Source organism: Elephas maximus, chromosome 22 (genome assembly GCF_024166365.1).
Source record: "Elephas maximus indicus isolate mEleMax1 chromosome 22, mEleMax1 primary haplotype, whole genome shotgun sequence".
Classification (NCBI taxonomy): Eukaryota; Metazoa; Chordata; class Mammalia; order Proboscidea; family Elephantidae; genus Elephas; species Elephas maximus.
This window is the reverse complement of record NC_064840.1, coordinates 69,754,405-69,767,676: the sequence shown is the minus strand read 5'-3', so window position 1 is coordinate 69,767,676 and position 13,272 is coordinate 69,754,405. Positions and strand designations below refer to the sequence as shown.

The window sequence follows — 13,272 nt, the reverse complement described above, 5'->3', positions numbered from 1 at the left end:
AGTTCCACTCTGTCCTACAGGGTCCCTATGAGTCAGAATCGACTCGATGGCAATGGGTTTGGGTTTTTGTTTTTTTAAATCTTTACAGGAGCAGATCACCAGGTCTTTTTTTTCTCCCGGATCCACTGGTGGTTTCAAAGCACTGACCTTTTGGTTAGCGGCCGAGCAAGTGCTTAATCATTGCATCACATAGTGCTTATTAAACACCTACATACACATGGCATGACGTTTTGCTGTGTACTGTGCTTAAAGGGACTTGCTTGCTGATTTGTGCTTCTGTGCTACTAGCACCAGTGCGAAGTGTTAGGGAGCTAGAGAACACCCTTGCTATTTCTCACTAAGGAAAAAGTCTTCCCATATTTTACACACGGTTAACAATTGATCATTCAAATTTTCTTTCAGTAGCAGCATGATTTCTGATGAGGAAAGTCATGTTGTATCACCAGGAGTGGAGAAGGGGACTAGAAAGTGTGGAATTCAATAGTTAACTCCTTGCCTGTTGAATTAAGACTGAATTCCTAGCCAGTGACTTTTTCTGTCCTCTGTGGTTTTGACCCTAAGCTACCTGGTCAGTTTTGGTTCACCCTTCCCCTCTCCCCTGAATCTCTGCAGGAAACCACACCTCCAGTCAGCTGTCTGCGCACCCCGCCCCCACAATCCACCGGGCCACCCCACTTCACTGCCTCCACTAATGCTTTTCTATGCCTGTGATTCTCACCCACCCCATCTCACCTTTATCTTTATCTGCTAAGATGCTACCCTGTCTTTATCTAGTAAAATGCTACCCATCCTTTAAATTCTCATTCAGATGCTAGCATGACTTCCACTCCTGCAACCAGAACTGTGCCATCTGCCTTCTGCATTTTAGTACACACTGAGCACATGGTGTGCACCCTGTTTCTCCAATTACAGATGTTTACATGTGTCTCGTATGACTTTTATTAGTGGCACCTAGCCAGGCACCTTGGAGCCCTGGTGGCACAGTAGTTAAGAGCTCGTCTGCTAACGAAAAGGTTGGCAGTTTGAATCCACCAGCTGCTGCTTGGAAACCCTATGAGGCAGTTCTACTCTGTCCTATAAGGTCGTTGTGAGTCGGAATCGACTTGACAGTAATGGGTTTGGGGTTTTGTTTTTTTTTTTTTGAGCAGTGCCTTGCACATCGTAGGCATGCATTTTGGTTGTGCTATAGAAGAACCCAACGGGAGCACCCATCAGTGAGGTCTGCTGCTGTTTTAAAATGGACCAGATGCACAGTTAGCCATTTCAGCTACTATTTCAATTCATTTGGATTGTTAACTGTACTTGTACATTTATTAAAACTACTGTTATTATTCACACCAAATGAGGGAAGCCGTTACAAGCAGGAGAAGGCAAAATTTGTTTCCATTTTGTTTTTGAGGCATGTTATATGGTCATATAAATAGTTAGGGTAAAATTGCATTTTTTTCTGAAGCTAGTATTTAAATTATACGGAACCCCCACACATTTTCAGAACCGGACAATGGCTATTGGGAAAAGGAGGTCAATATGTAAAATTTAAATTGTTGTTAGTTGCTGTCCAGGTGACATTATATAATAGAGCAAAACATTGCCCAGCCCTGTGCCATCTTCTTGATCCTTGGTATGTGTGAGTCTGTTGTTGGAGTTACTGTGTAGTGCCCTCTAACCTAGGAGGCATGTCATCTGGCACTATATCAAACAGTAATTCCATTGTGATTCATAGGGTTTTCACTGACTAATTTTTGTAAGCAGATCGCCAGGTCTTCCTAGTCTGTCTTAGTCTGGAAGCTTTGCTGAAACCTGTCTGCTGTGGGTGACCCTGCTGCTATTTGAGATATTGGTGGTATAGGTTCCAGCATTCTAGCAATACAGACGCCACCACAGTACAACAAAATCGTAGACTGCTGGTGGAAATTTAAATTAGCTAGTGGTCATTCAGCAGTGGGGTTTTTTTTTTTTTCTTTGGTGGTTGTTGTTAGTGGTCATTCACTCTGAATAATCCACATAGAAAATTGGCTTAATGGCAGCTTAATATTAGAATGTTTGTTATCACGGAAACTGCTTGAGTTAGGTGTAGGAGTCATGGAATATTTGGAGAAACGTGTTTATTGAGATTTCAGATGACAGTTATTCTTTGGATTGTCCACTCTCTTGACCGCTTCTCAATTTTATTTTTACAGGTCCGGACCCTATTTGTCAGTGGTCTCCCTCTGGATATCAAACCTCGGGAGCTCTACCTGCTTTTCAGACCATTTAAGGTACCTTTACCTATCTTTCAGAAATTGTAAAAGGAAACAAAAAGTCCATGTACCACGTGCTTCATGGGGGTTTTTGGGAGGAAGAAATGAAAGGTTTGAGAAAGCACCTTGTAAAGTGATGTTTTGAAAAGATTAGCGAGTAAGGGAAATGTAATAGCTTAGTTCTAATGTGTAGTCTCACCAATAGACTAAAACTGTCTTTAGTCCTCCAGTGACTCTTATTACTGTGGACGTGAAACTGGGCCCCACTGTCTGTATTCCAGTCAGAATAGCCTCAGCGTCCTCCTCATTTATCTTACTGCAATTGGGGCTGTGCTTCTGAGTACAGATCACCCACAACATTATAAATTACTTAAAAAGTATTTACATAGCCGTTGCAATAACATAGGTCAAGCCCTATACCTAGGAGGCTTCCTTCTTAGTTGAAATAGTGCTGTTAATACTATTCTTTGGAGACATAATAGGTTAAATAGGCTTTTATGAACTGCCCCAGCCACTATTATTTTTACCATGGGAAAAAGCGTCCTTAAGTTTCAAACAAAGTAGAAACGAAATTTTAGAGAATGTCTTGGTTTGAGTTGAGGGGACTTTTTCCTGGTGCTTAGTGAAATACTGAACATAGCTGTTTGTCCATGGTAACTATGGAAATAAAATAACTTTTGGGATTCTTAATGTTGATGAGATTGAAAACTTAACAGGAAGTTGGCATAAGCTGGAATAACTCTGCCACCAAGGAGCAGCCTTGAAGGTTAGCCTTTGGAGAAAAGGAGTAAGCTGGGAAGGGGCAGAATGTGGACCTGGGAGGCGTGAACTCAGGGCCTATGCCTGGGACAGCTGAGCTGGTCAGTGTGGGCATGTTGGCAGCACTTCATTACAGGGGCCACACTTAGGACTAGGTGATGGGCCATTTTAATTTCTGGTTAAAAGGCCATCCTGGTTGAAGCTGGACCCTAGCCAGAGGCAGGACAGCTGGAGGGACAGGATCTAGTTCAGGAAGAAGAGGAAGTAGGGTGTAACAGCTGAAAACACCTGGGTGGAGGATGCCAGTTACAACTGATAGAGATAGAGTCTGGTTTATGTGCCAAGAAGGCGCCCTCTAATATGGGACATAACTCCCCTCTGACAATGTCCCCCGAATGTAACAATAATGATGCCAACACGGGACAGCAAAGTGGTTGGACATCAGCTTAGCTGACAGAAAGTGGAAAAGGAAGAAGTGTTGTGGAGAGAATGTCAGCTTTATAGGATTTTCTGCGTTTTCTCTACCGGCTAGTGGTTTTTACTATCTTTTTTTGTAGGATGATGACTTTTTAAGCTGATTGAGCTTCCTAACAGAAAAGTTACTGCTATGTTTTTGTATTTATAAAGAAAAAGAGAGCCAGCAAGCAAGCCCCTTATACGAATTATCTCATGTAGTTCTTGCCACAATCCTTTAAAGTAGGTTAGCCCCATTTTTTTTTTTTTTTCAGTGAGGAAAATTAAACTTGGAGCAATTAAAATAATAAGTTTTGCTCAAGTTTACAATGTGTAATAAATGGTAGGGCCAGGATTCAGACCCTAGCAATCTGACTGTCTTGTTCCTGCTCTAAACTATTAGCATTAAGGTGTACTGCTTCTCTGTTTGGGGCTTGAGAAGTAATATATCCCAAATGAGTCTGTATATTTCACTGGAGTGAAATATACATTTGTCCTTTGCCTCTGAGGCCCTCGGGGTGTTTAAATCTCCGGGTTTTTTCAGAAGAGAGCACTTTGAAAAAGGAGGAGGCAGGGCTGTGAATCATGACCTCTTTGGCCAGAAGAGCTCAAGGCCTTTGAGGTAAAATGTTTACAGCAGCTAATTGGTTACGTAGAGTTCTCTGCCAGAAAGATACGAAGATGAATCAATCCTAACATCCTGTTCACAAACCCCAGTGTGAAAGTCAGGACCCTAGGACATTCCTAACGACTCTCCTTTAATTAAAGTCCCTGGAGGCTGACCCTGGTCTGCAAATCTGCCTTCACACTGATAGGCGCAGTGGTCAATCATGTCAAGTGGTGTTTTTCCCCCTCTGTGTCATCCATCAGTGTGAGCCACCAGCCATTGATTACTTTTAGAAATAAACAGACTTGACATTCTTATCCTGAGGAGCTGGGGTGGGTACGAGGAGTGTTTCCATTTTCCTTGAGGAGGAGCAGGGAATTTTTACATGTCCCAATCAGAATACCAGCCTGAAAACTGGCAGCTTCATTAACGAAGAAAAAGAATCCACAAAATTCCGGCTCACTGCTTGCCTGGCCTCCCCTGGCAATTTTGAATTGTTGCTAAATAGGTTGTACCTAGTGTGTTCCTAGGAGCCTTAGTGGTGTCATGGTTGAGTGCTCAGCTACTAACAGAACAATTGGCGATTCAAACGCACCAGGCTCTCCATGGGAGAAAGATGTGGCAGTCTGCTTCTGTAAAGATCACAGCTTTGGAAGGCACGGGGGGGCAGTTCTGCTCTGTCCTGTAGGGGGTTTCTATGAGTCAGAATCAACCTGTTGGCAGCGAGTTTGGTTTTTTAGTATGTTCTTAATGTTTCATTGTTGTTTTACAGCGAATGTATGACCAAGTCATCACAGCGTCTCACCTTCTCATCCTTATTAAATCAATCCCATTCTTTGTCCTAGTTCTACAAAATCCCTATTCTTATCTGCTGGAGACAGTCATTGTTTTTCTACCATTGCATAACTTCATGAAAAAATAAAAAGAGGAGACACATAAATACATGAATTTCAGGCCTTTATTTTTTTAGGCTCTGAGTATACAAACCTATTAGGAGTCTATGTCCAAATATAAATCCATTGCCATCGAGTCGATTCCGACTCACAGCCACCCTGTAGTACAGAGTAGAACTGCCTCTTAGGGTTTCCAAGGAGCAGCTGGTGGATTTGAACCGTCGACCATTTCGTTAGTAGCCTGAGCTCTTAACCACTGTGCCACCAGGGCTCCGTGTCTAAAAAAAAAAATGTGTAGCTTTAGCTATATATGTATTTGCTTTCCAGTTAACCTAAAAGGCATTTGTCAGGAGAATAAAATAGATATTCAAAAAGGAACTCTCTTACTTGAGCAGTATAGTATTAGAGTTATTTTCTTCCCCTAGAACTCATTGGCTAAACTTGCTATTTTTATTTTCAGGGCTACGAGGGTTCTCTTATAAAGCTCACGTCTAAGCAGGTAAGAATCTCAGACTTGGGTATAAATTATCTCTTTATTAAGTTTGAATCATCTTTCTTCAGGAACGTTACTAGGACCAAATATTTTTCATTTCCATTAAGATTTAATTTTTGCTGTTGCTTTAAAACTATGGGGTGAGATCAATTAGGCATTAGCACAGGAAATTGATTCATAAATCATTGTCTCCAGCTAGAATGTTCGAGACTGTCCCCAGGGGAGATAACCACAGTGCACCCAGCTCTGAACCAGCTTGAAAAAAAGATCACGGTTATACTGGAATTGGTTGTATATTCAAAGGAAATAATGAATTATCATCCAAACTCACTTTTATTTACTTTTTTTTTTTTTTTATAAGGTCAAACAGGCCACCTTTAACAGTCGATAGAGTATCAGATGGTGAAGAATCATGCTGTCTTTCAGTCCCCTCATATTTATGGGCAGGGTCACAAGTCTAGACTGGAGCTTGGAAGGGGTAGAATGGAGGCAGTCATCGATGACCCTGATAGTTACTTTAAACTTCCTGAAGATTTTTAGCTATGTGTTTCTTCTTTTTTTTTTTTTCTTTAATCTGAGCACTCAGCCTGCTCAGCCCACTTTGTATCTCAATAAGGAATTCTCTGGTTCATCAGGAATAAGCCATGAGGCAAGCACCCATCTGAACAGCAAAATATGGAGCCCAAAGGGATTATTACCTCTATTTATCTGACGTTATGTCGTGCCTAATTAAATAACTGATTTTTTAAGGCATCCCTTGGGATTTGAGAGGGAAATGTTCACTTGTGATTCTGCTCATCGGTGAGAGAACAGGGCTTTTATTAGTTTGTCATTGTATTCCTTGCACTTACAGTGTACCGAAAGGTGATTCGGTTCTCTTTCCATTTTAAGAGATGAAGAAACTGAGGTACAGTGAATTTGACTTAGGAAAGTAGAGCCTCTCTGACCCAAGTTTTCCTCTGTCCCCTTGTTCACTGCTACTCACCTTCCAACCCCTTCTAGATTTTTTTGTGATTCTACATCCCCAGCTCTGCCCTTGAAGACCCACCCTTACAATCCCTTTGATTCATGTGAGAAATTTGACTAAGCCACTGAGTCATGATTTTTCTGGACTGGCTTCTTATTTCTACCCATTGCCTGTGGTCGTTTCTTTATCTTAATGCTTCCGTTCGGCATTACCCTTGACACAGAAAAAATAGACACCCCCCTGATTGTTTTTTCTTCGTATTTCTTTTTATCTCCTCAGCCTGTAGGTTTTGTCAGTTTTGACAGTCGCTCAGAAGCAGAAGCTGCAAAGAATGCTTTGAATGTAAGTACTACAATGACGTAATCTTTGGGGGTTTCTTTATGAGGTGGTGGGAAATAATGGAATCTCTTTGGACAGGAAATCAAATGGAAGGAATATGAGCGCTCAACCTAACAGGGAGGGATTCGTCAATTTAATTATCCCTCTAAAGAGCTCTTTCCTAGAATTGTGATCAAATGTGCAAAATATTAAATCACACTTAGCTTTTCTCTGGCTTTTACTGAAATGCTCAAAATATCTGATGATGTAGGGCCCAGAACATCCCACAGTGGTATGCAGCCCTGCGTATGTTCTCCAGAGGAGATGAGAAACTAGCTTAGCCATCACTATACCCTAAATGACAAAGCCCAAGAATAGATCAAAATCTTGGGTTTCCTTATCTCATGAGGTTTTCCTTTTAGGTATGTATATGTGGCTTTTTTTTTTTTCTGATTGATGCAAAATTTCCATGTAAGACTTTCCCCAAAGACATTCGGCATTGTGATAGAATAACTTACAGTGAACTGTAAGTGAGTAGAGATACCTATATTTGGTTTGTGGGCATCTTGCCTACATGTCTGGGGGCTTCTACTCGTGTCATTAATGATTCCCCTTTGGTCTGTTGAAAAAGTAAACAAGTTACTGTAGTAAGGGGACTAAGCTCAGAGAAGGTGGAAGGAATCCGAATTTAAATCCAGACGCTGAGGACTGATCCTCAGGTGGGGAGTCTCAGTGAAAAGTCTAGCTCCGTCCTGCTCCAGGCGGTTCTCCTGGCATCTATCAGTAAGTGTGGATTAAAGCAGCCAGAGTGTTCAGGGTGCTTCCTGAAAGGCAAGTGGACACTTGACTGGTTATGGAGTGCCTTTGTGTGGGCTTCGGGGAACTTATTGCTGGCCTTTTTGCTATGTGGAGCCTGCTGAAGTTCCTGCCAGCTTCTCCTGAGGGCCTGGACGCTAAGGCAGATCATGCTTAAGAGGGCTGTTGGAGAGACCTGATATTCAGCTGACGCGGAGTCCTGAGGGAATGAAGCCTTTATATGGGTCTGTTTATTTGACAGAATGATATCACACTGTAAAACAGTCTTGAAAGGATTTTAGACTTGGAGAGAAAAAAAAATGTGCATGATCTCAGAAGAAGTGTTTTGCTTATTATTATTGTTGGCTTTTCAGAAGAAACCTACAGGAACATCTTAGGAACCAAGTGCTCCAAAGAGCTCACAGTTTTTCTGGGCTTGGGCAAATGACCTCTGGTCAGAAAAACTCTGCCTACTCACTGTGTCCCTCTCCCACAGAACAAAACGCAAACCAATTGTTTTTTTAGCACCCACAGTACACGCTGTGCGATTCAATATTTTGATATAGAAGTAGTTTTGTGACTTTTTTTTTGCATTGCATAGATACAATCAGAGTTTTCTCAGTATAACCCTATTTTTAAACTTAAAAATAGAACTGAAATTTCTTTTTGGGTGGTGTTTTCTATTATTCTAACCAGGTGGGCATCTTTCTAAATGGCAGAAATATTCTGGTGCCTTCGAAGTCGTGTTAAATGAAGGGTTGACCGTGCGCTTTTCACTCGTTCTTGTAAAGGATGTAAGAGCAGATGAAGGTTGTTCACAGGGCATGCCCTCATTGCCCTAAGTTGTCTCTTGTGTGTGTGAAGATGTCAGTGACCCACTGTCTGAAGAACAGTAGGCTCTTTAGTGACCTGTCATCTAAGGGAGGCAGAATTCCTAGATAGGTTGATTCCCACCCCCATAACGAAAGTTTATTTTAAATATTTTTAAATGATGATAGCCCTAAGCTGTGTTTTTTAGCCTTGGTAAGCAGAGTACAGTAAACCTAATTCAACTTTTTCCTGGTGCCCGACGGTCATCGTTACTCATATGAGGTATTGAACCATGCTGCAACTAGTGATAACAGTGTTTAAGTGTGTTTGCCCCTGTGTCTGCTGACCCCATATCACTGCTTTGTAGTCTTGAGGCCTGGTTTTAGGTTATTCTCCTTGCTCTCAGCTCTCCCTTCTTTTCACTGGCAGTGGCCTCCCCCTGCACCCCCCGTCGTTACTGCTGTTTGCTGTTCACGTATTAATAACTTGGGAAGACCCCGAAGCAAACTGGCCTCGTTCTGTTTGTGTGGGCCTGAGGGTAACGAGCTTGGGCTTTCTGACTCGGGAGTGCAGGGCATTAACTGAGTTCCTGGCTAATAACCTCTGTTGACATTTTTAACATATGTATGGAGTGCTGGTGGTGCAGTGGTTAAGAGCTCGGCTACTAACCAAAAGGTCAGCAGCTCAACTCCCCCGACTGCTACTTGGAAACCCTATGGGAAGTTCTGCTCTGTCCTGTAGGGCTAGAATCAACTTAACAGCAATAGGCTTGGTTTTGTTATATGTATATATACACACACATATATATTTCTAATATTATGTGTAGCAATACTCTGTTCATTAGAAATCTTCTCCTCACTTTAAAGTGAGAGGAATTGAGACCTGGAGAAAGGTGGTTGCCTCATTCAGTCAGCTCAGATGAGAGCTGCAAGTAGAAGTAAGTCTCCTGCAGCTCAGTCCTCTACATTTCAGACAACATCATGCTACTTGCTTGGTCGATGGAATGTAGCTGCGTTTTTTCCCAGTGGAAGTGTTTAATTCACGTTGTCCAAGACAGATAAACATGATAAAGTTTGGTGTGTGAGCACTGATCAGGCTTTCTTCTCTCTGCAGAGGAAATGGGCCATTCCGTGTTTAATCATGAAGCTGACTCTTATCTTCTGTATGACCCAACACAGTATACTCTTTCAGGGCCATCTTTTCTAATTGAGTTAAAAACATATGATGCTCATAGCCATTATGAAGTTTTCTTTTCTCATGTCATTTGTCCAGGCTTCTTTTTTTTTTCAGTAATTTAAATTAAAAGCTTCCCTCACAATTCTTTGGGGAAAGTTTAATGTTGTAATATTTTATTTTATTCCACTATTCAGAAATTTAACTCTCAGTCCCTTAAATCCTCTGTATAGAACAGTTCACAGTGTTACAAACCACTTCTCCATCATTGTAGCTTCTTTTCCTATTGTTATTATTATAGGATAATAATACTCTTGGTTATTATGTCTTGGTTACTGATTGGCTCAGTAATTGATATTAATAACTAATCTTTTTCCCAAATGAGTGATTTTTTTTGTTGGGTTTTTTTTTTTTTGAACAATTTATTATGGTTTGGGTGAATGTTTACAGAGCAAATTGGTTTCGCATTCAATAATCTGTACACATTTTGTTTTGTGACATTACTTGCAGTCCCCTCAATGTGACAGCATTCTACCTACTTCCTCCCTGGGTTCCCTGTTTCCATTCGGCCATCTCCCCTGTCCCTTCCTGCCTTCTGAACTTTTTTTTTTGGTGGGGGGTGGGCGGTGGGGTTTTGCAGATGCTGCCCTTTTGGTCTGGTATGGTTGGTTTTTCTGAGAAGCACATTCCTCATGGGTGTTATTGTTCACTTTATAGGCTTATCTATTTGGCTGAAAGGTGATCTCGCTTGCGAGTTGGTTCAGTTCCAGGTTTGAAGGGTGTCCAAGGGCCCTAGTGTTGGGAGGACTGATACTTAAGTCCGTTTATTTTCTTTTATTTTTGGATGATGGTTCATTCTGTTTGATAATTTTATGAGAAAACATGCTCAGATCAAATTAAGTGGTAACACTGAACTTTTACTACAGGGTTACAGTACTCAAATCTTCTAAAATAAATAACAGCCCATTTTATTTTTATAGCAAAATCTCCCTAATTAGGCTAAAAACAATCCCAACTCAGACTTCCTTTCAGATTATCTGTGGTCCCATTAATCCACATGATTACAAATCCTATCCATTCCTCACCTTGACAGCAAAATATCTGACATTTCTTGCCCTTCACATATATTTGCAATTTCTGGACCAACAATCCTCCATTTTCTCCCCAATGGAAGGGGGAGCTGATAACCCAGAACATCAAATTATTTTTAGAATTGGCTTATAATTTTGGAATGTAAATCAAGGCTCAGCCTGATTTAACAGAAACTCTGATTTGTGGAAATTTTAAAAAGAAACACAGGAAGCGGGGCAGGTCTAATGGTAAACACCCTGAACAGAGGTGGGAATAGACCCTCTCTGCCTTTTCCAGCAACTGTTGGACCCCCAAATGGCCATTGTTGCCTAGAAGAAATCTTGTTTGAATAAATACAAATGATTTGCATTTAACACTTCAGATAAACAGGTACCCAAGGGTCCCTGTTTGTGTTACAGTTCCGGAAGTACATTGTCTATATCAGAGGCTGGGAGTTGTCCATCTAAAGAAGGTTGTGGACTCTTGAGTCTATGTGTTTGGCTGCTATCCCTTCTATTTGGTATCCCCTATTTTAAAAGTTGTTACCGAGTTAGGTTATATCTTATTGTTGTATGCCATCGAGTTGATTCCGACTCCTAGCGACCCTATAGGACAGAGAACCGCCCCATAGATCTTTCTCGGCCATAGTCTTCACAGTAGCACATCGCCGGGTCTTTTCTCCTGCGGGGAGTAGTTGATAAGTTAGAACTTCTGACCTTTTGGTGTGCAGCCTAGCGCATAACTGTTGCGCCACTGGCGCTCCTTAGGTTATATCTTAGACTCTATTAATAAATTATTACATCAGAACTAGAAACATGATGCAGCTAAAGGTTTTTTTTTTTTTTTTCCTAGGCTAACACAGTAATTTGTTTTACCTGGCTGTCTTAGTCATCTAATGCTGATGTAACAGAAATACCACAAGTGGATAGCTTTAATGAAGAAAAATTTATTCTTTCACAGTCTAGTAGGCTACAAGTCCAAATTCAGGGTGCCACCTCCAGAGGAAGGCTTTCTCTTCCTGTTGGCTCTGGAGGAAGGTTCTTGTCATCCACCTTCCCTTGGTCAAGGACCTTCTCAGGTACGGGGTCCAAAGGATATGCTCTGCTCCTGGCCATGCTTTCTTGTTGGTATAAGGTCCCCAACTCTTTGCTTGCTTCCCTTTCCTTTTATCTCTTGTAAGATAAAAGGTGGTGCAGGATACACCCCAGGGAAGCTCCCTTTACTTTGGATCAGGGATGTGACCTTAGTAACGGTGTTATCATCCCACCCTAATCCTCTTTAACATACAATTACAGTCACAAAATGGAGGACAACCACACAATACTGGGAATCGTGGCCTAACCAAGTTGACACATATTTTGGGGGGAGGACACAATTCAACCCATGACACTGGCCAAGAGAGAAATAAATGTATACATCTCAATTGCTTTGAAAAAATTCATGCATAGGTTAGGATTAGGTATGTTTGTGTGTTCTTCTGCATGATGGTGTTCTTCTCATTCTCTCTTCCTCTCAAACCACCCCAAGTTCAATGTGCTCTTAATAAATACTTTTTGACTGATTTTAATGGCAGATTGTTTCCCGATGTATCATCAAATTCACAATTCTTAGCCCTTTCTCTGCCTAACCATTTGATTTCTTTTGGAATCTCACCTGACTTAAAATATTGTTTCTTTTACCAGGTAGCAGTGACATTTCTTTTCTGGGAATGATAGATCTAGTTAATGGAAGTATGTTATCCTTAAATGGTTTACTTTACCTGTTAATAAATAGCAGATGGAGGAAAAACCCAACTGTTGGATGATTCGTTTAATGAGACTTATGTGTCGTATTCTTTTATATATAGCAGGGAAGAAGCGAAGGGAAGGTATTTTCTCGAGGTCTAAAGAGATTTTGGAATAAAGAGTTGAAAAGCAGTTCTACTTTGAAAAGGACAAAAGGTGACTGATAGAGTCGTTCAGAGATGTTCAATGCAGAAGAGCCTGAATAGTAAAGGGAACGATAAAGAACTGAGAAGATAGACAGTTTCTATGGTGTGGCGATTGTCACGTTCGCCTAACACGGGAAAGGTCCCTGGTTCGAAACCGGGCAGAAACAAATTGTTTGTTCTTATGGAAACCCTGGTGGTGTAGTGGTTAAGTGCTACAGCTGCTAACCAAGAGGTCGGCAGTTCAGATCCACCAGGCGCTCCTTGGAAACTCTGTGGGGCAGTTCTACTCTGTCCTCTAGGGTCACTGTGAGTCAGAATCAACTCGACGGCAGTGGGTTTTGGTTTTGAGAAGATAGAGTATTAAATTATTCTTTGCTGATTGAAGAAATGTATTGGCTCGACAGTGTCTGTAGTAAATAGAAGAGGTTTTAGGAAAATATTTCATAACTTGTAAGAAAGCGTGTTGAAAAGGTACTTGGCTAGTGTAACATGTTAGAAAAAGTAATTGATATAATTAGGGAAATTTAATTTTTCTATCTTCATAAATTATGCCGGCATTCAACTAAACATTACAGTTATTTATATCACACTGACTCCATCATTGTGCTTAATTCCAGGTTTTTGTTTTTTTTGTTGTTGTTGTTAAATAGCTGAATCTTTCAAACAACCAAGTTATTTGTTATTCCTGTATATAAGATTCCTCATCTATGAAACGGGGGTATTATTCATCCCGAAAACATCCAAGGGAAATAACCAATTAAAA

At 41.0% G+C, this 13,272-nt stretch overlaps 1 protein-coding gene across 8 annotated transcripts in view; it reads left to right on the top strand.

Moving 5' to 3' along the window:
* Positions 1–13,272, top strand: part of RBPMS (RNA binding protein, mRNA processing factor) — a 203,792-nt gene that overhangs the window by 78,791 nt on the left and 111,729 nt on the right. For all 8 annotated transcript variants that reach the window (XR_007514979.1, XR_007514978.1, XR_007514977.1 and 5 more), the window contains exons 2-4: positions 2,181–2,258; positions 5,413–5,451; positions 6,692–6,754. Coding sequence is in view for 5 of the 8 variants with exons in the window: in XM_049866748.1 (XP_049722705.1) it covers positions 2,181–2,258; positions 5,413–5,451; positions 6,692–6,754 (180 nt within the window). In the remaining 3 variants the exon portion in view is untranslated. The remainder of the gene's footprint in view (positions 1–2,180; positions 2,259–5,412; positions 5,452–6,691; positions 6,755–13,272) is intronic.